The 24,426-nt window shown below is 40.1% G+C and overlaps 1 protein-coding gene across 1 annotated transcript in view; it reads right to left on the reverse strand.

Moving 5' to 3' along the window:
• arhgef37 (Rho guanine nucleotide exchange factor (GEF) 37) overlaps positions 1 to 24,426 on the reverse strand; it is a 50,457-nt gene that overhangs the window by 20,451 nt on the left and 5,580 nt on the right. Inside the window, exons 2-8 of the mRNA XM_057850884.1 lie at positions 23,477 to 23,666; positions 23,200 to 23,248; positions 16,747 to 17,133; positions 8,910 to 9,039; positions 2,435 to 2,582; positions 2,169 to 2,368; positions 1,958 to 2,088 (exon numbers count right to left, since the gene is read on the reverse strand). Of these exons, the coding sequence (XP_057706867.1) occupies positions 1,958 to 2,088; positions 2,169 to 2,368; positions 2,435 to 2,582; positions 8,910 to 9,039; positions 16,747 to 17,118 (981 nt within the window). The 5' untranslated portion in view covers positions 17,119 to 17,133; positions 23,200 to 23,248; positions 23,477 to 23,666. The remainder of the gene's footprint in view (positions 1 to 1,957; positions 2,089 to 2,168; positions 2,369 to 2,434; positions 2,583 to 8,909; positions 9,040 to 16,746; positions 17,134 to 23,199; positions 23,249 to 23,476; positions 23,667 to 24,426) is intronic.

The following is a 24,426-nucleotide window of genomic DNA, read 5'->3' on the forward strand; positions in this document are numbered from 1 at the left end:
TATGTGTCGATCCCGATATTTCCCGATCCGATTGCTTTTTTTTTTTTTTTTTTTTTTTTTTTTTTGCTCCCGATTCAATTCCAATCATTCCCGATAATTTTTCCCGATCATATACATTTTGACAATGCATTAAGAAAAAAATGAATAAAACTCGGACGAATATATACATTCAACATACAGTACATAAGTACTGTATTTGTTTATTATGACAATAAATCCTCAAGATGGCATTTACATTATTAACATTCTTTCTGTGAGAGGGATCCACGGATAAAAAGACTTGTAATTCTTAAAGGATAAATGTGACTTTGTATATTGTGACTAAATATTGCCATCTAGTGTATTTGTTGAGCTTTCAGTAAATGATACTGTAGCCATTTAACTGTTCTGCCCAAATGCATGATGGGAAGTGCAACCATGACTGTGTATAGTGGTACCAATTGATATATCTTTGCGTTGGGAAATAACATAGGGTGTTAAGAAAAAGATCAATTACTACCTTTCTTCCCCACATTGCTTCCCACGATAGTTCTAATCATAGGGAGAGGGATTGTAAGACTTTAGCCAATTTAAAAAAAGGCTCCAAAGGCTGCCAAAATTCATTCTACTCATTTTACGCTGCCTTTTAACTCTATATATAGGTAAAACGGCGCCATTACAGATTGAACGCGACAATGCGTGAGTGGGTCATGCAGCGCATCCGTTAATTGCGTTAAATTTGATAACCCTACCTTAAGCCTAAACTAAAGACTCTGGATGAGTGTAACATATTATGTCTGTAACGTTAAATACAATTAGAAAACAATTTAAAAATATATATATATATATATACAGTGCTGTGCAAAAGTTTTAGGCAGGACACCTGCCTAAAACTTTTGCACAGTACTGTATATTTTTATTATGTTATGTATATACAGGATATACTGTATGTATATATTTTCCCCAAGTGGAAGCTTCCATGATCCTAATAAATTTCATAATTAAAAAAATATATATACAGTACTGTGCAAATGTTTTAGGCAGGTGTCCTGCCTAAAACTTTTGCACAGTATTGTATATATATATGTTAGGGCTGTCAAAATTAACTCGTTAACGAGCGGTAATTAATTTTTTTAATTAATCCCGTTAAAATATTTGACGCAATTAACGCACAAATGCCCCGCTCAAACATATTAAAAGGACAGCAAAGTGAAAGGTGTACTTGTTGTGTTTTTCGGAGTTTTGCCACCCTCTGCTGGCGCTTGGGTGCGACTGATTTTATAGGCTTCAGAACCCATTGTGTAAGTAATTATTGACATCAACAATGGCGGGCTACTAGTTTATTTTTTGATTGAAAATTTTACAAATTTTATTAAAACGAAAACATTAAGAGGGGTTTTAATATAAAATTTCAATAACTTTCACTAGTTATTATCTTTTATTTATTTTCTATAAATTTTTTATAAATATTTATATATTTTATTTATTTATATATTTTATTTATTATTTTTATTTATCTTTTAAGAACTACAAGTCTTTCTATCCATGGAACGCTTTAACAGAATGTTAATAATGGTAATGCCATCTTGTTGATTTATTGTTATAATAAAGAAATACAGTATTTATTTACCGTATGTTGAATGTATATATCCATCTCGGTCTTATCTTTCCATTCAAACAATAATTTTCAGAAAAATATGGCATATTATATATATGGTTTGAATTGCGATTAATTGCGATTAATTACGATTAATTCATTTTTGAGCTGTAATTAACTCGATTAAAAATTTTAATCGTCTGACACCCCTAATATATATTTTAAAAAAGGCATGTCCGATATTTTTTTGCCGATTCCGATACTTTGAAAATGACGTGATCGGACCCAATCGATCGGGATGCGGATCGATCGGAACATCTCTAATTATAATCTTCACTTGGGCAATACGAGTTCTAAATATGAGAGTTATGCATGCGCTACCTTGGGAACCATGCCGGTTTCGTGTTTGATGAACTGTCCAAATCTGGCTGTTTTCTTAGCGATGCTGTGCGAATTCAAGCGGTTGATCATATCTTTGATGGTCAATGTCTCACTCTTCTTGTACTTGTCGGCTGCGAGGATCCCAAGCACAAAGAGCTGAAACTCATCGCAATACGTGATCGCTGATATGCCGAAGGGTTAAAAACCTTACCGACTTCCCGGAAACGCTTGTATTCGTTGATGCGGCAGTTGATGGCAATGGAGGTGTGCGCCGTCTGCTCCAGCAGTGCGTACGCTGGGTGCTGTGTATCCGTGTGCTTCTGGATGGTCTGCAGGAGTAAAGGGTAGCGGGCGATGCGCTGCACCGGCATCACCAGGAAGAAACTCAGTGAGCTGGCGTTAATTTCGGGCCTAGAAAATAACATAGGTTAGGACGGAAACTCAGGAACCTTTGCCTGTTGTCGTTTAAAAACCTACGCCGACGTCTTGATAACTTGAACAATCTGGTTCCACAGCGCCTCCTTCTGTTTGTAGGAGTTCTCCACTATAGTAATACGGTTGTAGTTGGCCAGGTACTCTTTGTAAGCCGCCTCAATTTCCGACGAAAGGCTGAGGAATGAGTCACCTGTTGGAAAATCAAACAAGGCGTATTTTGAGTCAGACGGAGGTCCTCGGATCATTGCCGATTGGAAATAAAGGCCAATAAGGATTGAGGAGGAATTTTATATTGTATGAGTGGGCTTTCCAACAATAGGCACACATCCTTTTGATCTGGTAAAACTCATTCATAAGGAATGGACCTATCGCTAAACCACACCCCCAAATTAGAAAACTCGGACGCCAACTGTAGTGTCCCACAGGATTGTAATGTTTGCATCAATTCTGTCAAGAGGAGTGGTCAAAGATTCAACCAGAAGCTTGCCAGAAGCTTGTGGATGGCTACCAAAAGCGCCTAATTGAAGTGAAAATGGCCAAGGGACATGTTACCAAATATTAGCGCTGCTGTATGTATATTTTTGACCCAGCAGATTTGATCACTTTTTTCTGTTCACCCATAATAAAGTCATAAAAGAACCAAACTTCATGAATGTTTTTTGTGACAAAGAAGTATCTGTTCCAATCACTCTATCAGAGAAAAATCACAGTTGTAGAAATAACTAGAAACTCAAGAGAGCCATGACATTATGTTCTTCACAAGTGTATGTAAACTTTTGACCACAACTGTACTGCTTAATCTGGGGTAGGGTTGCGGGGGCAGCGGCTTTAACAGGGAAAACCAGTCTTCCCTCTCCCTAGCCACTTCCACCAGCTCCTCTGTCGGAGTTCCAAGGTGTTCCCAAGACAGGTAAGGGACACAGTCTCTCCAGTGTAGCCCGAGTTGTACCCGGGGCCTCCCGCCGGTGGGACATGCCCGAAAAACCTTTCCAGGGAGGTGTCCAGGAGGCATCCGAACTTGAGCCACCTCAGCTGGCTCCTCTCAACACGGAGGAGTAGCTGCTCGACCCAGAGTCCCTCCCGGATGACCGAGCTTCTCACCCTATCTCTAAGGGAGAGCCTGGACACCCAGAGGAAACTGAAAATTTCGCCACTTGTATCCTGGATCTTGTTCTCTGGTTTAAAAACTGATCCGAGTAATTTTATTCACCTCGAGTAATCCGTTATTTTCACAGCTCTAAGCATCATGTTTTGCTCGGACTACTTTTAATGCGGAACAACGCGCTGATGTCACGTGCGGAGAGGAAGAAGGTGGGAAAAAAAAAAAAAAAAAACTTACTGCAGCCGACAGCCGCTACAAACGACACCGACGTTGCTAAATACTAGCCCGCACGATGCTACGTTGGTATCAGGTAGCATCTGTTGCGTCTCATAGAGATCACATGTATGTTGAACTAGATGCGAATGACAAACTCGGCCGCGTCTGGGCAGCGTTAGTAAACAGCCGCCATCTTAAAGCAGTAGCGCGCTAAGCGCTAATAAAGCACGCTAAGCGCTAATAAATAAGATTAACGTTACTGTCACTACTAGCTCACGTCACGTTAGCCCTGCGGAGGGCTAGGTTTCTATTAATTATGACCACTGTCGATGCGTGGCTAACGTGTCTTACATACAGGCTTTAACATAACATAGCAATGTGGAGTGATGAGGGTGTCAAATAAAAACTTCATAATGCTAACTATTAATTTTAGCTCAGTAGTCATTGCTGGATAAAACACCAAGTCGCACTGCTCCCTTATGTGCTCCAATACAGCCTGTATCATATATTTATTTTGAACACTGCAAAAACTCAAAATCCTATCAGGACTAAGGCTACGTTCATACTACAGATCTTAATGCACGAATCCGATTTTTTCGTGTTTTTCCGACTCGAGTGAGGCATTAACTTGACGGTCTGAACGTGACAAGTCGCATAGAACTGGACCATTTCAAATCCGATCTGGGTCACTTTCGTATGTGGCTCAAATCCGATCTGGGCCACATTTTTCCAGACTGTCGCGGCGGTCTGTACTGTCCACTCTCCCAAATCGGATTTCATGCAGCAATTACGTCATCAAATAGCGAGCGAGACGCTTACCGTAGCGGTGCCGCTGTGCGTTATTAGCGCCTAGCTTGCAGTGAACATGGCTTTTGGGGAAGGGCTGGGCTTGACAACAGTCATAAAAAATAAAAATGGGTTGAGGATAAGCCTGAGAATGCTCAGTTTTCTCTCTGCTCCAAGTGAGCAATAGTTCAACATTGCCTGCACGGCCGAGGTCGGGGCAAACTGCCCGTATGTGTGTGTGACGTGCACGGACCGTGCGTGCATGCTATCGATCCATATAAACTTTGAATATAAGCCTAAACGGGGATTATTTATGTCTGTTATTTGTGTCCTCCTTTTGAAAAGCAAAATATGATATCCCTGGAATGACGAATGACGGATGACGTGTGTCATTTGTTTTGATGCTTCTGCTCATGCGGGTCGGCTTGCTCAGCGCGTGTCGGACTGCGAATTAGTGCGCATGCGTAATACTTGAATGGTCTCAATGGACAAAGGCAGTCTGAACGGGCATGCCAAAAAAACAGATATGACAAAAAATGGGATTTGTGCATTAAGACCTGTAGTATGAACGTAGCCTAAGACTAACTAAAAACTTAACTAGAACTTAAAAAAGGCTTGACACAAATAGAAATTCAATTGAAACACGTGGGAAAAACATCCTAACTTTTAAGTGATGTGTGTTATCAAGCGTAACGACATTTTTAGGTCAGATATATATATATATATATATATATATATATATATTTTTTTTTTTTTTTGTTGTTGTTTTTTGTTTTAATAAGATCTAAAAGTTTTTTGAGTGAAAGCTGTGAATTACTCTTTTTTCTACTGATTGATTGAAAATGGTTCAAGATTAGATGAAATGGCTTGTTTTCTCATGTATATTTATAATTGCTCTTCACCTAAAAATATATTTGTTTTATCCGATTACTCGATTAATCGATAAAATTTTCAGTCGATTACTCGATTACTAAAATATTCGATAGCTGCAGCTGCAGATCATCGTGATCATCGTCAAATGATCAAATCGTAGCACACTGAATCGTAATCGAATTTAAACGTGGGGTGCCATAGATGGCACACCCCTATGCCATATATATCAGCATATCGATATGTTGTCACCCCCCTACTCGATAATCCCCAAGTAGCTGTTGCTGGCAGATATTTTTTTGACTCACAGAAAGGCCAGGGAACTCCCACTTCATTGTCTTAGTAGCGGATATCTACGACAGCCACGGGACAGGCAACGTGCTAAAGCAGAAATTCTTGCCGTTAGCAGGCAAGTGTGTCTTGGTCGACTTCTTGTTTGCGTTTAGATAAAGGTTGAGTGATGATGATCAAAGCTTTAAAAATGAGGTGTAGCTAGCTCCAGCTAGCATGAGAGATTGGCTGACATGCCGCAAATGGTTAACGATATCCTCTCACCACGAATGGATTTATATTTTTGAAAAGGTGTCACTGTTTAAAACAAAAAAATCTAACAGGTTGCTACCAAAATCTTCCATTAGATATCACGGACAGCCATTGACAGCGCTTGACATCCAATTCATTTTGACTGGATTAGAGGTCTAGCGCCGTCAATGTAATTGAAGCCAGAGCATTCACAGTCAGTCGTTTGTAGGGATGTGCAAAAATATCGAAATGATGATACATCATGATACTTTGCATCCTAACAGGTTATCAATATGCTCCTATCAAGAATTGATCAATTGTTTTAAAAAGGTGTCACTATTAAAAAAAAACAAAAAAGAAAAGAAGGAACCAACAAGTTGATGCCAAAATCTCCCACTAGAATAGCTATATTGCTCATTTGGAGCACAGAAAGAAAACCGAGCATTCCAAGGCTTATCTGCCCCTCATTGTATTTTTTAATGAATGTTTTCAAGCTCGCCTCGTCCCCAAAAGTCGCATTCAGGCTAGGCGTTAACGCTAATGCACGGCTCCACCGCTAACATGAGCCCTGTCTATCTCGCTCTTTGCTGCGTGAATTCCGATTTGGTGGACTGGACAGTTCAGACTGCACAACCACATACGAAAGTGACCTAGATCGGATTTGAAATGGTCCAATTTTATGTGATCTGTCCCGTTCAGACCGTTAAGTTAATGGTTGACACTGGATGTAAAAACACGAAAAAATCGGATTTGTGCATTAAAGAGAATACGACAGGAGAAAAAAATCTTAAATAGCATTATTATGTGAATTGGAATCATATTTTGAGACGATTCAACTATATACAAGAATTTAGCAAAGCGCAGATGACGAGAAATTAGTCCTTTAATCTGCCGGTTAGCCACACCTACCATTACAGGGCTCTAGCGTCCCCAACAGGTGGATGACGTCAGCGGGAGACTGGGCTCATCGGTTTTACTATTCAGCCCATTGAGGGGGAATTATTCAGAACGAGGAAAACGCGACGAAGAGAGCCGCAAAATGTCATTGTTTCAGTCTCTCTACTCCAATATTGTTACAGGATATTCGTTTTATCCAAGTATTTTTTCCCCAATAGCTAAATAAATGGCTTGAGAAGGACCAGTCAGCCCGTCGAGGGGGAACTATTCACAACGAGGAAAACGCGACGAAGAGATCTGCAAAATGTCATTGTTTCTGTCTCTTCGATATTTTTACAGGATATTCTTTTTATCCAAATATTTTCCCCAACTGCTAAATAAATGGCATGGTCATGACAAATAACAGTCTTGTGCTAAATGGAATATGAAATCATAAAAATGCACTTATTCAGGACGACATGGCAAAATTACTCCATAATGGTCAAAACTGTCGACTTCACCTTTACTGTCGCACCTCCCGAACGATATTTTATGACACCTAAATCGGACATATGTCATTTCCCTTCCCCGGCTTCGGAGAATGTAAACAAACCAAGAGGCGTGACAGCTAGCCGACATGCTAACCCGAACCGAGTGATGTTTCAAAGTCTTCGAAGTGGAAAGTCACACATAACTAGCACGGATTATTTGACATGACGACTGGGTTGTCGATTGTCTTCGTGGCTCGGCAAACCGCCCAGCGGAGAGCAATTTACAGCTCGTTCCCCTGGGGAGGGCGGCTGCAGTTGTTGTGCAGCTAACGTGCAGCTAATGTGCACAAGGAGAGCTTTTTACATGCCTATCAATGATCAAACGTAAGTAGTCCTTTATTTAAAGAAAGTTTGTAGTGTTTACTTTGTAATCGCTGTATTCGTATTTGACATAATACAAAACAAGATGTTTACTCACTTCCTCGTAAGTCCAATGGTTCCACAGTAGTAGGGCTTGTTTTGGCCAATAGCCACGGTGAAAACTCCAAAAAGGCGCACACGCCTCTCCCTCATACAGCAAGATTTTTCTGCAGCCGTTTGGCTGACGTGATGCGAAAAATAAACGTATTAATCCGAAAAATCAGCTGAATCCTTAGTCCTCATACACAACAGTAGGCTGTATAGTGAAGAGGAGTCCTTCTCCCATACACGTCACAGCACCCTCCTCCTCAATGCAAGACCGAAGCCGGAAGTCACTCATTTTCATGGCGCGGGATTCAAAAAACTAAATGAATATAGCGATCGCTTCCACACACATCAAGGCGATCCATATCATTCAGGAGCATAAAATACCACGTGTATTACGAAATAAACATGCTTTTTCGTGTCACATGCACTTTAAGACTTGCAGTATGAAGCTAGCAGAAGTGACCCAAAAATGTCCCAAAATCAACAGGAAATGAATAAAAATCAACAGAAAATGACCTGAAATGCCCCAAAATTAACTCACTGACTGCCATTGACGCCCATAAATGTCCAATCTATTTGAACAGAGCGGGATGTGAGCATTTGCCGCCACCCTCCCAAACGGACCGGACGTCAACTAGTGATAAACTCATTTAAATTCAGCTAAAGGATGAAAAGAGCTTGTTCTTCCTGTTTCATTTGTTATGTTGTAGAATATCGTAAAATCGTTTACTGTCCCATGTATCGATAGTCGTTGTATGGCATTGGCCATATCGTGAAATCATCGTTATCGTGAGCCTTGTATCGGAAATCGTGTCGTATCGTGAGGTACCCATACGTTCCCACCTCTAGTCTTTTGTGGGCATTTTCAAGTCACTTCCTGTTCGTTTTAGAGCATTTAAAGGGACATTCTTGGATCACTTCCTTTTCAGGAACCCAAAATCAACAGAAAGTGACCTGTAGATGACCCGAAATCAACAGGACGTGTCCCGGAAATGCCCCAAAAAGTAAAGGAAGTGACTGAAAATCAACAGGAAATGACGTGAAAAATGAACTCATTGCCTGGCATTGGCTGCCACTGACTGCCATAGACATCCAATCCATTTGAAGTGGGAGGGGTGGCAGCGATTAAACGAATGTGTGAACTTACAAGAAGAGGGAATACATGTGTTGGGGAGTTCATACTTACACAATGCCTCTAAGAAGAGTGGCTCTCCGGATCGGAGCTGCTTCTGATCAAGCAAACTGAGGAACCGACGGGACACGTCCATCAAGTCCTCCACGTAAAGGAACATGCTGTCCAAGTTGGCCAATGGAGGCTGGAACCGAGACACAACACAAGACACACAGGCACATATGTGAAACAGGGAACGTAGATTGCTATTAGACAAGAGCAATGGGGACGGGTGTCATCACTTGTCGGCCATTTTAGTAAGTCCACGAACTAATATATCGGTATTGGATTTTTGGAATTGGACAACATCGGGATATCAGTTAAAAAGTCTTCGCCGATCTACAAAGTGGTAAAAAACAGACTTTTGGGAAACTATTCGAAAAAACTAGTAATAGTTAGGGTTGTTCCGATCATGTTTTTTTGCTCCCGATCCGATCCCGATCGTTTTAGTTTGAGTATCTGCCAATCCCGATATTTCTCGATCCGATTGCTTTTTTTTTTTTGCTCCCGATTCAATTCCAATCATTCCCGATAATTTTTCCCGATCATAAACATTTTGGCAATGCATTAAGAAAAAAATGAATAAAACTCGAACGAATATATACATTCAACATATAGTACACAAGTACCGTATTTGTTTAATTATGACAATAAATCCTCAAGATGGTATTTACATTATTAACATTCTTTCTGTGAGAGGGATCCACGGATAGAAAGACTTGTGACTTTGTATATTGTGACTAAATATTGCCATCTAGTGTATTTGTTGAGCTTTCAGTAAATGATACTGTAGCCATGCCCAAATGCATGATGGGAAGTGGAACCATGACTGTGTGTAGTGCTACCAATTGATATATTTTCTCTGCGTTGGGAAATAACATAAGGTGTTAAGAAAAAGATCAATTGCCATCTTGCTTCCCCACATTACTTCCCATGATATTTCTAATCGTAGGGAGAGGGATTGTAAGGCTTTAGCCAATTAAAAAAAGGCTCCAAAGGCTGCCAAAATTCACTCTACTCTTTTTCCACTGCCTTTTATCTCTCTATATAGGTAAAACGGCGTCATTACAGATTGAGCGTGACAATGCGTGAGAGGGTCGTGCAGCGCATGCATTAATTGCGTTAAAATTAACGTGACACATTTTTTAAAAATTTAATTGCCACCGTTATCGGGATAAATTTGATAACCCTACCTTAAGCCTAAACTTAAGACTCTGGATGAGTGTAACATCTTATGTCTGTAACGTTAAATACAATTAGAAAACGATTTATTGAAAAAAATATAGATATTAAAAAAAGGCATGGCGAAGTTATCACAGCCGCTGATTTACCGTCGACACGTCAGCCGCTCGGCTGATTTCTGCCGTCTGCGTGATCGTTAATCACGGCGGAGGTAATGAAAGGAGGCACTGTGAAGCGTAATGGAGTCGGGCTTTATGGAAACGATAACGCGTGATGGAGATGCTGGCTGAGCGTGTGAGGAGAAAATAAAAATGAGAAAGTGCTCAAACAGAAATAACACGCAGGATTTATCGCACGTGTAATGTGAGGATTAGAGGGAATAAAACTGAAGATGGATAGGCTTGTTCGTGTAAAATAATAAGAAAGGATTGAAGAGAGATGGAGGGAAATGTCATAAACATTGTTAATGGCAAAGAATGGCCTCGTTTACACAATGATGCACTTGTGCGTCATTGTTCCAAATCACAAGTTGTTGTCTTGTTTTCAGAGCACAGTGAAGATTGTTCAGCGTCTCACTGGTTCTGGCGTCAGTCTCGTTGGATAACAGCTATTGTATGTTCCTGAACATTGCATAATCACCTTAGTGGCATTGAAAGGGCGGCTTTTTTGTATGAGGAGTCAGTGAACCTTAAAGGTCAAGTTCAGAATTTTTGAAAGTTTTTTTGTTTTTGTTTTTGTTTACAATGCTCTTAACAAATCGTTCAAACACATATTCCCACAAAAAAATGCTAAATATACCTTGAAACTAAATCATGAATACATAAACAATCATATTAGCTCAAAAAAAAACTTACAACCTTACGTTGGTCTTAACAGGGAGCAGCTGAATCCAGCCAAGCTAGATGAGCTATGTCATATTCAATGCTGCCAGTAGAGGGGAGTGTATCCACCAAAATCAATAACATTAAATGCAAACACTTTCAAAACCGTTACACCACTCAAATTAAACGAAGCAGCAAAATTGATTCAAAGCTTTTTTCTAATCGAATTACTCGAGTTAATCGATTAATCGTTGCAGCACTACACTGGATGTCCGCCATTTTGGTCTTAAAGCAATAGTCGATTTTAGCAACGCCGGTAGTGTTTTGCCTTAAGGAAGACTGCATTTCCCATGAGGACAAACGCACACCCGCACAGTGTCATAAAATCATTATATCCCGGTCGCATACAGATGAATTAAACTTCTGTTTCCAATATCTGTTTCCAGCGGGTGTGTAAAGGATGAATAGTAATAAGGTAATGAATCCAGTTGTGTCTAAACAATAGCATATGAGGGTTAGCAACCGTGTGGCTATGTGTGGCTAACCCCACCCAACCCATCCCATCTGAACTCGTTTGAGTCGACGAGTTTGGTTGACGGGGGGGGGGATAACGGCAGCAAGTGAAAGCCAGGCCTATGTTTATTCTTGAGTATCCTGGTAGCCTGCCTTTTTTTCCTCCTCGGACAAAACTTTTTGTCTCTTTTCTTGCTATGCCATCTTTGCAGAATTCGCGCGAAATCATTCGCATCGACTTCCGTCTTTATAATGAATGGGGGAAGGATGAAAGTTTGGAGAAGCTCCCTAAACCTCTGCTCTCTGATAATACCTTCCTTGTATGCTCAACCTCCGTTAATATTTTTCTAATAGTTTTATAAATTGTGATATATTGACCTGTTTTGCTCATGCACCAATTGTTTTAAAAATAACAAGATATGGAATCGTGTTATCCAAATGTTGCGATCAATGTCTGCATTAAAAAAGAATGAAATACTATTTTTGTTTATCTGACATGTACATTCACTGTACCTTGTAACAGCAAAATTCGTGCCAGCCTTTCTGCATTCGGCAAATGTAATATGTAATTTCACCTCATTTTGGTCACTCAAGTGGCCGGCGTATCAATCTATACCTCACGTCAACACAGGCTGACAGGTTGTTATAATTTTGTCCACGAATGATCAACGAAGTGAGCAGAACAATCATAAAATCTCATCTACGTCTCATCTACGTCGTGCTGAATCCATTTTTGGAGATCCGTGGGTTCCTCTGGCTTGATTTTGCAGTTTTAACTTTGTCAACACACTGCTGACTTCAATCGCAATTCATGTTGTTCTTTCTAAACCGGAAGTTCGGAGCAGACATTTTCCAAGATGGCGCCGCCCATATTTCGCTCAGGAAACTTGTCTATATATTCACTATTTTGCACTGTTGGTCTCCTGTATATATAACATGTTTTGAGCATAGTATGGAGGAATGACAAAAACGTCTAGGACCATACCTGCTGTTTGTGTTCAATTATCAAATAAAAAACTATTCAATCTCATTAATTTCTGCTAAATACAAGTTGAATACATATAATTACGCTTCAGAACGTTTCATTGAGCATGTGTGGTTGTCAATGAAATATCAACATTACAAATTTTGACAAAAAACGTTCAGATTTTTTTGTCTTTTTGGGTCCAAAATATTGATTATAATTGGTCAGTGAAGAAAACAACAGTTTGGACATGAATGTTATGGTGTCCTGAAAAAAAAAAAAAAAAAAGGCCACCAGGCCATTGCGAATTTTGGCCCGGGGGCCAAACGCGGCCCGTGGTCAAATTTCATCCGGCCCTTAGCCTCTGTCATAAAATCAATAACGTCTGGCACGCACACAGACTAAATAAATTGGTCAGCAGTACTGCAACCAGCATATGAGGTAGCTTACACACGAAGGCTACTCCTCATTTACCCACTAAAAGGCAGCAGCACTTTAACCCTTTATTGGCAAATGTATCACAATTGATACACGATTTTGAGACTAATTTAGAATTTTGACGTTTCTTTTTGAAAAAAAAACCTGATGGATGCAAGTCAACACATGCATCTGCAGATTCCATGAGAAAAAAACATGATTTAGCATGGGTTATAGATATTAGAGCGCTTATTACACATATTCATTTTGACTAGGCTTGTTCCGATCAGGTTTTTTTTGCCCCCGATCCGATCCCGATCGTTTTAGTTTGAGTATCTGCCGATCTCGATATTTCTCGATCCGATTGCTTTTTTTTTTGCACCCGATTCAATTCCCAGTCATTCCCGATCATTTTTCCCCATCATATGCATTTTGGCAATGCATTAAGAAAAAATTGGATAAAACACTGACGAATATATACATTCAACATACAGTACATAAGTACTGTATTCCTTTATTATGACAATAAATCCTCACGATGGCATTTACATTATTAACATTCTTTCTGTGAGAGGGATCCACGGATAGAAAGACTCTTAAAGGATAAATGTGACTTTGTATATTGTGACTAAATATTGCCATCTAGTGTATATGTTGAGCTTTCAGTAAATGATACTGCAGCCATGCCCCAATGCATGATGGGAAGTGGAACCATGACTGTGCGTAGTGCGAGCAATTCATATATCTTCTCTGCGTTGGGAAATAAAATAAGGTGTTAAGAAAAAGATCAAATGCGATCTTGCTTCCCCACATTGCTTCCCATGATATTTTGAAACGTAGGGAGAGGGATTGTAAGCCTTTAGCCAATTAAAATAAGCCTCCAAAGGCTGCCAAACTTCACTCTACTTGTTTTCAGTCTCTATATAGGTAAAATGGCGCCATTACAGATTGAGCGCGATAATGCATGAGTGGGTCAGTGCAAGGCATGCATTAATTGCGTAAAATTTTTTAACGTACTAATTGCATTAATTTTTTTAACGTGATAGAGTCAAAAGAGAACACAACAAAGGCTAGTTGCGAGATTGTTGAAATTATTCATTAAAAAAGTAATAAAGCAAATGTGACACACTGAGTGGCTTGCTAAATTTTGCTTAAATATATTGTTCTACGTAAAAAGGAACTGAGCCAAGGTCGGCCCCCCACATTTTTACCACGCCAAATCTGGCCCCCTTTGCAAAAAGTTTGGACACCCCTGCTCTAAACACAGCTGCTGTGCTAAACGGTGTCCAGCCCATCCACAAAGGTTGCGGGCTTATACTTTAATTTGGAACCCAGCATACATATTAGCGCAAAACCGATATTTTACAATATTATTTTAAGTACTTTTATCGGCGGATGTTATCGGTCAACACCACTTTTTACTAAAGATGCACCGATACCGATACTCGTATCGGCAGGGGGCGCCGATCCGGCCCGAAATGGTGGTTTCGGTATCGGCGAGTACCAACAAAGACGGCGCCGATACCATTTACCGGTCCATTATTATAACATTTGACCGCAGCCTTTTTTTTTTTTCCTCCTGGCGCTCACTACACTCTGTCTCCGTGTTGTGTGATGACACGTGAACACCAAGCAGCTATCGCTATTGGCCTGCTCCAGACCAATGAGAACGGGCCAATAGTCACTCCTGACCAATGACAAGGCCGCTTGGCGGCGCCGTATTTCAAAATAGAAATCCCGTCAATTAAAATCAATGGCTGCATGCAAGATTTGCGGCCTGAAAGTTTCGAGATGTGGAGTTAAATAGGCCAGTTTCAATACCTCGAACATGATAAAACATTTGAAGACGAAGCGTGAACGAACACAACGAGTTTGAGCCTGCAAGAGCAGGACTGCTATGGAAGGGCGCTGGACCGGTGCAACAATCTCTGGTCAGTTCACTACGTCAACTTTACTTTGTCTTTTACTTAAGAAATGCTGCAGTAATTTGGGAACTGTTTCCAAAGTAGGGTTGCCACCTTTCAGAAACAGAAATAAGGGACTCCCCCCCCCCCGAAAAAAGGAGGCTAATAGAGAGACGGGATGCTGTGGTCAATTATTATTACTTATAATTGTTAGCGTCCGCAAATGCGGAATCAAGGTTTGACCTCGAAGCGGACAACAAGCGGGGGATACGTACAAGGGTTTAATGATTGCAAACAAATAAATAACACGCGATCGCGCGATAGTAGATTTAACAAAAGGAGTCCGTGATAGCAGGTCGACGGAGCTCAATACTACAAACTCGAAGGTTAACTAAGACGATAGGCAGCGAGCCAAAAAGTCAAAATAAAAACACTCAAATACCTGCACAGGGTAGAAGTTACAAACGAGTGCAGCACACTAACAGAAAAAAACCAATGCAGGGGCGTAACAAGCAAATGTAGCGAGACTATAGTGCGAGATGTCAAATGGCGATCAGCAAAGCAAATATCTCGGCAACCTTCTCTGAGCTCACCCGTGCTTAAATGCTGCGTTGATGAGCCCGCAGTGGATTCAGGTGCGACGTCAGGAATGCCCCCACTAACAGCCCAGCAACAAAACACAATCTAACCAGCAGCAGAATGTGACAATAATTTCATGAAAGTTGCACTGTTTGGCCTTTGAGAGGTTTAAAAAAGTTTACTCAGTTCATTCAGAGTTTATTATTATGAACTTATTTTTACTTTCTTACTGTTGGGCTAGTATTATACTTTGTACAAATCCTTTTCCTATTTTGCAAAGGTAAGCAACAGACTGACAAAGCCTTGATAGCAATGATTTCACATCCAATTATGTAGCTCTTTGGGGGAGGAAAAAAAAAAAATATATATATATATATATATATATATATATACAGTGGTACCTCTACATACGAAGTTAATTCGTTCCAGGACCTTGTTTGTAAGTCGAAATGGTTGTATGTCGAGCAGGATTTTCCCATAGGAATACATTATAATTCCACAGCCCAAAAACCTACACTAAATCCTTAATAAATACTGCTGGTACTATTACAAATGGCAATTACACATAGTAAAACGAATACATTACAAATAAAAATCGGAAAAAATATAATAATAATAATACAATAATTCCTGTAATAATGTAACAAATCAGGTTCTAATGTGGCGGATGTTTTTTGCTGTACCTGAACGCGCCACGGGGCTATCGTGCCAGAAACAGTTTCACTTTCCCTTTCACAGAGTTTCACTTTCCCTTTCAATGTTTTCTTGAGAACCCCATCAATTGCGGCAGACAGTAGGCGTTTTGTGTTGAATAAGTTGTGAAATAAATGATAAAAACGTGGCCAAGCTGGCGATTTCTTTGGCGATTTTACCACAATAATAATTATCAGCTTAACTTATAAAGACTGGCGAACGGTGGTCAGAAGAGGACCGTGGAGTTGTATTCTTGAGCCAGTTCACGGATGCGCACCCCACGCTCATATATCTCTATAATTTGCAACTCCATTTAAAAGGTAAGCGTCACCTTTTTCTTTGTTTCATCACCTGTACCACCCTTTTTGAAATCTTTTGTGTTGATTTCTCACACAAGAAAATCCGCCGTGCATTTGTCTGCGGTGCTGTCATGTCGTCGTATTTCGAGCATGTCGTCGGATGTAGAAACAAATGGCAAGTCAAATTTTACGTCGGATGTCGAAAAGATCGTGTGTCGAAGCGATCGTATGTCAAGGTGCCACTGTATATATATATATATATATATATATATATATATATATATATATATATATATACGGGGTGGTATCGGTATGGTATCGGTATCGGCCGATACTGCACAGCCAGGTATCGGGGCCAAAAAATGGTATCGGTGCAACGCTACTTTTTAACCATTTAATTGAATGACTCTCAAAACATTTGGCCTAGTATGTATATCTGTTATTGTGTATGTATGTACAGTATGTATTGATATGCTATACCTGTAGTTTCTGCAGGTTGCTCCTGATGGTCACTGTGCTTATCTGCAGCATTTTGAGGTAGTTCCTCTCAGACTGCACCAGCTCTTCGACCGCCATCTGTTGCCTCTGCGCCATTCTCTCCTTCGCGGCCTTCTCCTCCTCCTCTGCCATTTTTTCCTTCTCCACTACTGGGGAAATCACATCTTCCCTATTTTGCTCTTCCTCCTCATCTAGAAATGGATCGTCTTCCAAATCTATATCCTCCTGGACCTTCTCTATTTCAGGCGACGGCTCATTCAAGGAGAGCTTGTCCTCGGCATCCGTAGTACAAAGGGGGAGATGAAGGATAGTTCGAGGGAAGGGCACAGGCGGCGGCAATCCTGGCACCTCCATAGTGGAAATCACAGTCTATAAATACAGAAGAATACATTTGATTTTAAACATGCAAGTCTGTTGAGTACAGTTGAATTATTGTCAAAAATGCTTTGAGGAACACACAACTGAGGGCGACAGGTGATGAGGCTTGGTCGTTATTGTTGAACGCGCAATGGGAAGCACTCTTAAGTTGGCTGCGATACAATGACTCCAATGTGTGATTTAATTATAAGAGCGCTGAGAAGTGACTAATGTAAACCATTTCAAGTTTCAATGATTCATCGCGACGTTGAGCTAACGCATGATTTAATTACTTAATCATCCATTAGCTCAACACTGTGATTCGTTCGTCTTTAATTCTTTGTAATTTGCCCGATTTGGCACTTTCATCACATTAAAAAACTTGCAAAATAATTAGCAACTTTAAGCGATGTAAACACGTGTTTAGGGCTGCAGCTATTGATTATTTTAGTAGTCGATTAATCGATGAACTACTTAGTTCGAATAATCGAGTAATTGGATAAGGAACACAAAAAATAGCTGAGCCTCAAACGGTATAGAAAATAAATAAATAAGAATCTAGGTACAACAAAAGAACAATTGGCTAACTTACATAGTAAAAGTCAGTTAGCGTAAATGCTATAAAAATAGTAATAATAAATTATAATAACTTTAAAAAATTATTTATATATATTTATGCTCTAAACAAATGGTTAAGACACATATTCCTACAAAAATTGGCTAAATATACTTTTAAACTAAATTACGAACGCATGAACAAAAACATTAGCTCAAACAAAAACTCAGCTTATGTTGGTCTTAACAGAGAACGAATGGATTCAGCCAAGTGAATGAGGGAGACTACAGGGAAGTGTATCCACCCAAATCAATCAAACTAAAGGCAAACACTTTCAAAACAAACCATTACAACGCCACTTTGATTAAACGAATACTCGAAACAGAAAAATTTAATGCGAATAGTTTTTTTCTAATCGAATACTCAAGTTAAACGATTAATCGTTGCAGCACTACATGTGTTAGCATTAAGGCTGTGAAAATAAATCCAGAGGTCCTGCTGTGCAGTCTCAAAGCTAATCTCTAGTTCATACCAAACAGCCTCTTCTATCACGCCAAACACGTTTCACCCTCGCATTGTCTTGGGGTCAAAATTGACCTGTTTTCAAGTTTTCGTATGCAAAAAAATCAATGGTACTTTGACATGCCCAAACTTGAAAAAAGGTCAATCTTGACCTGAAAACTATATACAGGTAGTCCCAGGTTACAACGTACCTGACACACGTGTTTTCGAATTCATGACGCCGGAGTCTCGTCTGCCATTTTATCTTCTGTCGTTTTTTTAGATGTATTAAGAATACCTACATTTTACCTCGCAGCATCTTATCTTTTACTTTATCTTATGAATATGACTGTTCTGCCCTTTGGTGAAATGTGTATTTGTTTGTGCGTGTAAAAACGTTCCATTTGTGCTGCGGTCGTTTTTGAGATATTGATATATTAAATTTGAGTGATGACGTCACTCGCAGTACCCAATTTACTGCAAAATGGACCCAAAGGTGTGCCATTAGTTTGTGCTAGTTGTTGGGACACCCCTTGCTATGGTGTGGGACACAACTTTTAGCCATTTTTAATCAAAATGGACAGCTGGTTGACCTCAGATTGAAAAACAATTACAACTCAGACGTCGCGCAACTCAGACGTCACGGAACTCTGACGTCACGCATGTCAGTGTGATAGCAGATCGTCCCCTCTCATCATCTCATGAGAACCTAACTTTCTCGGAAGTTGCCTCTTTTATGGGATTAGAACTACATTCCCACACCTAGGTGAAAAACAATCCTACTGAAGAGGGTCCTACAAAAATGGGAGGCCCTACTGTGCTGTGAGGCCATTCCCTTATTCAAAACCAAAATGAATCTTCTAATTGGGCCAATTCAACCAAGTGTGCCATATTTTGTGGCTCTTTAAGCTGCTTAAGTCCCTGAAAAAAACTCTTCATTTCAATGGCTAACAAAGCTTCTCCACAGCAACAGAGACATATGGACATGGGCCTTAAAATGTAGTATTACAAAGGGTCTTGTAACTACAATGACCAAACTGAAAAGAACTTAACATGTAAAAGTAAAATTAGTGACTTTTTGTTGCCATTAGTTGGTGCTGCAGAGTACGACTTTCACCAAGCACGGGAAGTTTGGCGCAGATATGTTGTATGTCTGCCAAGTTATAACTGTTCAAATTTTGTGGCGAGACAAAATGGCAACGGTCATTTTCCACTTTCCTGTTTGGACCCTTATGCTTCAACGAAACTTTTTTTTCAATTGGCACCTGAACACATGTCTTAAGGCTCCCATGATGCAGGTTTGAGGTCAATTGATTTTTTTTTTCACTTAGAGTAGGAGCCTGTCTTGTAAAAAAAGGATGTTTCCTGTTCCCAGCAGGGGGCGCCAGGCCTAATGGGTAATATTTCAATGCAGTCCACTTCAGGCTGGGATACCTCACATAAATGCCCAATATGAAATAGATTGAACCTTGTATCAGGGAGTCATTAGTCATTTGCTTAATTTGGCGTGTTGCCCAAAAAAAAAAAAAAAAAAGGCAGACTTAGGCACCACACCTAGGTCAGGTCCGTGAATGAAAATTCACCATTTCGGAAACCTAAGATCTCATATGTCTCATGAACAGTCTTATCAATTATGAGGAGGATCCAACAAACTCCCTAGGTGCCAATGTCTCAGATATGCAATCTGTAACTCAATATAAATTTCACATTCCATCGAAAATGCCCGATTTCCTGTTAGGTTTAGAATATGGGTGGAAGAGACTTTTTGGAGCAGTTTTGCTCAAGGTATCAACTCCCTGAATTTCATCGCTCTATGTTGAAAAAACCTAATAGGAGAGGCCTTTTTGAACATTTTAAGGGGGTGCCACTGAGCCGTTTTGTTACGTTTTTTTTCTCAACGTCGCAAAATTATTGGAATTCACGCTAAGTCGCATGTACTTACAGTGGGGCAAATAAGTATTTAGTCAACCGCTAATTGTGCAAGTTCTCCCACTTGAAAATATTAGAGAGGCCTGTAATTGTCAACATGGTTAAACCTCAACCATTAGAGACAGAATGTGGAAAAAAAACAGGAAATCACATTGTTTGATTTTTAAAGAAATTATTTGCAAATCATGGTGGAAAGTATTTGGTCTATACCAAAAGTTCATCTCATTACTTTGTTATGTAGCCTTTGTCTGCAATAACAGAGGCCATACGTTTTCTGTAACTCTTCACAAGCTTTTCACACACTGTTGCTGGTATTTTGGCCCATTCCTCCATGCAGATCTCCTCTAGCGCAGTGATGTTTTGGGACTGTCGTTGGGCAACACGGACTTTCAACTCCCTCCTCACCCCGTGGCGTCAAAATGATAACAAGAACGGGGAGCAAAAATCCCAGAACCACACGGGGGGACCTAGTGAATGACCTACAGAGATGGGGACCACAGTAACAAAGGCTACTATCTAGACCTGAAACGAATACTCGAGCAACTCAAGTAACTCGAGTTTAAAAACTGATCCGAGTAGTTTTATTCACCTCAAGTAATGGTTTATTTTGACAGCTCTAAGCATCACGTTTTGCTCGGACTACTTTTAATGCGGGACGCGCTGATGTCACGTACGTAGAGGAAGAAGAGAAAAGAAACTTACTGCAGCCAACAGCCGCTACAAACGACGCCGACGTTGCTAAATACTAGCCCGCACGATGCTAGTTGGTAGCTGGTAGTGTCTGATGAGTCTCATAGAGATCACATGTATGTTGAACTAGATGCGAAAGGACAGACTCGGCCGCGTCTGGGCAGCGTTAGTAAACAGCCGCCATCTTAAAGCAGTAGAGCGGTAAGCGCTAATAAAGAGCGCTAAGCGCGAATAAATAAGATTAACGTAACGTTAGCCCTGCGGAGGGCTAGGTTTCTATTAATTATGACCACTGTCGATGCTTGGCTAACGTGTCTTACATACAGGCTTTAACATAACATAGCGATGTGGAGTGATGAGGGTGTAAAATAAAAACTCAATAATGCTAACTATCAATTTTAGCTCAGTAGTCATTGCTGGATAAAACACCAGGTAGCACTGGTCCCTAATGTGCTCCAATACAGCCTGTATCATACATTTATTTTGAACACTGCAACAACTCAAAATCCTATCAGGATTTACAGTTTAGACTAACTTAAAACTTAACTAGAACTTAAAAATGGCTTGTCACAAATAGAAATTCAATGGAAACACGAGAGGAAAAAATCCTAACTTTTAAGTGATGTGTGTTATCAAGCGTAACGGCATTTTTAGTTTTTTTTTTTTTTTTTTTTTTAAACAAGAGCTAAAGGTTTTTTGAGTGAAAGCAGTGAATTAGTCTTTTTTTTAATTTTATTTTAGTTACATCTGAGATGCAATTGTTGGCTGTTTTCAACAATATACATCGAAAATAAAGACATTGATTGACTGAAAATGGTTCAAGATTAGATGAAATGTCTTGTATTCTCATGTATATTTATAATTGCTCTTCACCCAAAAATATTTTTGTTTTATCCGATTACTCGATTAATCGATAGAATTTTTAGTCGATTACTCGATTACTAAAATATTCGATAGCTGCAGCCCTACTACGATCAGTAACACAGTGCACCACCAGGGACTCAAATCCTGCACTGCCAGATGTGTCCCCCTGCTGAAGAAAGTACACGTCCAGGCCCGTATGCGGTTCGCTAGAGAGCATTTGGAAGATCCAGAAGAGGACTGGGAGAATGTGTTATGGTCAGATGAAACCAAAATAGAACTTTTTGGTCGAAACATAGGTTCTCTTGTTTGGAGGAAAAAGAATACTGAATTGCACCACACCCACTGTGAAGCATGGGGGTGGAAACATCATGCTTTGGGGCTGTTTTTCTGTAAAGGGACCAGGACGACTGATCTGTGTAAAGGAAAGAATGAATGGCCACGTATCGAAAGAGTTTGAGTGAAAATCTCCTTCCATCAGCAAGGGCATTGAAGATGAGACGGGGCTGGGTCTTTAAGCATGACAGTGATCCCAAACACACAGCCTGTTTGGCCTCCGTTATTGCCAACAAAGGGTACATAACAAAGTATTGAGATGAACTTTTGGTATTGACCAAATACTTATTTTCCACCATGATTTGCAAATAAATTATTTAAATATCAAACAATGTGATTTTCTGGATTTTTTTTCTCCACATTCTGTCTCTCATGGTTGAGGTTTAACCATGTTGACAATTACAGGCCTCTAATATTTTCAAGTAGGAGAAATTGCACAATTAGTGGTTGACTAAATACTTATTTGCCCCACTGTATGTAAAAATTTTGGTGAGTTTTCGAGCATGTTAAGGCCTCCAAATTGTCCATTTTTATTTGCCATGGTAAAAAAAATATTAAGAAGAATCCTTTGCATTACAATATGGCTCTCACGCTAGTTGGTGCTCGGGCTCCAATTATCTCCAAATCTTTCTAGTGCTGCGCTAGCTAGTACATGTTGACATAACGGTTACACGGCAACAAGAGAATAGAAAGCCAATGGCTAGCATGCCAGCAGACTGCAAAAATCTGTAGCTCAATCTGGGTGTCACATTATTTTTGGATTTGGATATTATATTTTTTAGTGGGCGGGGCAAATGCATCAGCGAAGCAAAGCCAAATTAGGATCTAATTTCATTATTAAGCTAAATATTGTCTGCTATCATTTTAAAGTCACTTACTATAGTATTTCATAGCACATTTAAATGAATTGGACATCTATTGTTGTTAATGGCAGGTAATGCATTACGAAAGACACTCAATTGTTTACAAGAATATTGCAATAATCTAAAGTTGCACTGATATATTCTCCCAGTCTGGGAGGAAGAGAAAAGTTTTTTTATAGATTGAGGAAAATAAGTATTGTTCGATAACTTGCTTTTCCCTTTTATAGTTGTATGACAGAATATCGTCAATTGATTTCCTGACCCGAGTATCAATAATTGTTGTATCGCAAATCGCGAGGCGACTTTTTCATGCTCAAAATGCAAAACAACAACGAGACAAACCTTTGCTGAAGACTTTTCAATGTTTCTGCGATGATCCTGGATGTTCCTGCTGCATGGAAAACACACACAGACAGGCTGGTAAGTTTCTCCACTGACTAACACACACACTGCGGGGCCGCATGTGGCACAAGTGTGTGAGTGCTGATTCGCTATAGTGTATGTGTCGGGGGGGATGGGTAGAGGAAAACAGAATGCGGGGGTGCGCACTCATACACACATGCACAATAAGCTGATTGACTGCAGCAGCCGGCAGCAGGGAAGAGGAAGTGACATTTACCCTGAAGCAAACTCCACTGGTTGACAGTTCTGTGCAAGCCAGGCGATGACCAATCAGGACAGGTCCCGCCCCTTCCCACTGCTTGGGCTGTAGGGGTTTACAGTGTCCGAGCGAGTAAAGGAACCCCCTGGCGGGAAACAAAAGCACAGTGGGATGGTCCATCTTCTCCCAGTTGGTCGGTCATGTTGTGCTGCCAGGAGACATTACATTTATTATACAAGCAAAACATTGTCAAAAATAACAAAAAATGCCTACAGAAATGACCAAACTAAGATGTCAAATTAGGGGCCGTTACAATTGTCTTGCAGAATAGCCTCGCCTTTACACGGTGACGGTGAAAACGGAAGGCAAAGACGCAAAATTTTGATTCCGGCTGCCAAAGCGGAACGATTCCATGGCGGGATTGCTCCGCGACAGTGTTGTTCTCGTCAACAAAGACGATAACGGATATTAAGAGTGTGACAATATCTCGATACAGCGATATATCGCGATATTTTGCAACCCGATGGGTTATCGATATGCTCCCGCCAAGTATCGATACTTTTATTTAACATATTGGCCATACAATGGAGTATGGATGCTGTAAACTACTCAATGTTTGTTGAGCAATTCCTTGGCGGTCCACTAGGGGCGCTCGGGAGTGGCGGTGAGGGTAAAGTGCGCAAAAATTGTCTAGAGAAGAAGAGAGGAAGCTCCAAGTGGGTTGAAAAATATAAAAAAGCTCTGTGAGAATGGTGGAGGAAAAAATGAGAAAAATATTGCTAGAAATCACACATGGGGACACATTTTAGATTTCACACCAACAAGAAAGGAAGTAAGGTGAACAAGGACTTTGCTGTATGCAAGAATTGTCTAAGAAAAATAAGTTTCACTGGGAGCTGGTGACGTAGTGGACACCGGAGTTTGTGAGCTTCGTTTTCATCACTTGAGGTAAGAAAGTTTTGCAATGT

This window comes from Corythoichthys intestinalis, chromosome 11 (assembly GCF_030265065.1).
Source record: "Corythoichthys intestinalis isolate RoL2023-P3 chromosome 11, ASM3026506v1, whole genome shotgun sequence".
NCBI classification, from domain to species: Eukaryota; Metazoa; Chordata; class Actinopteri; order Syngnathiformes; family Syngnathidae; genus Corythoichthys; species Corythoichthys intestinalis.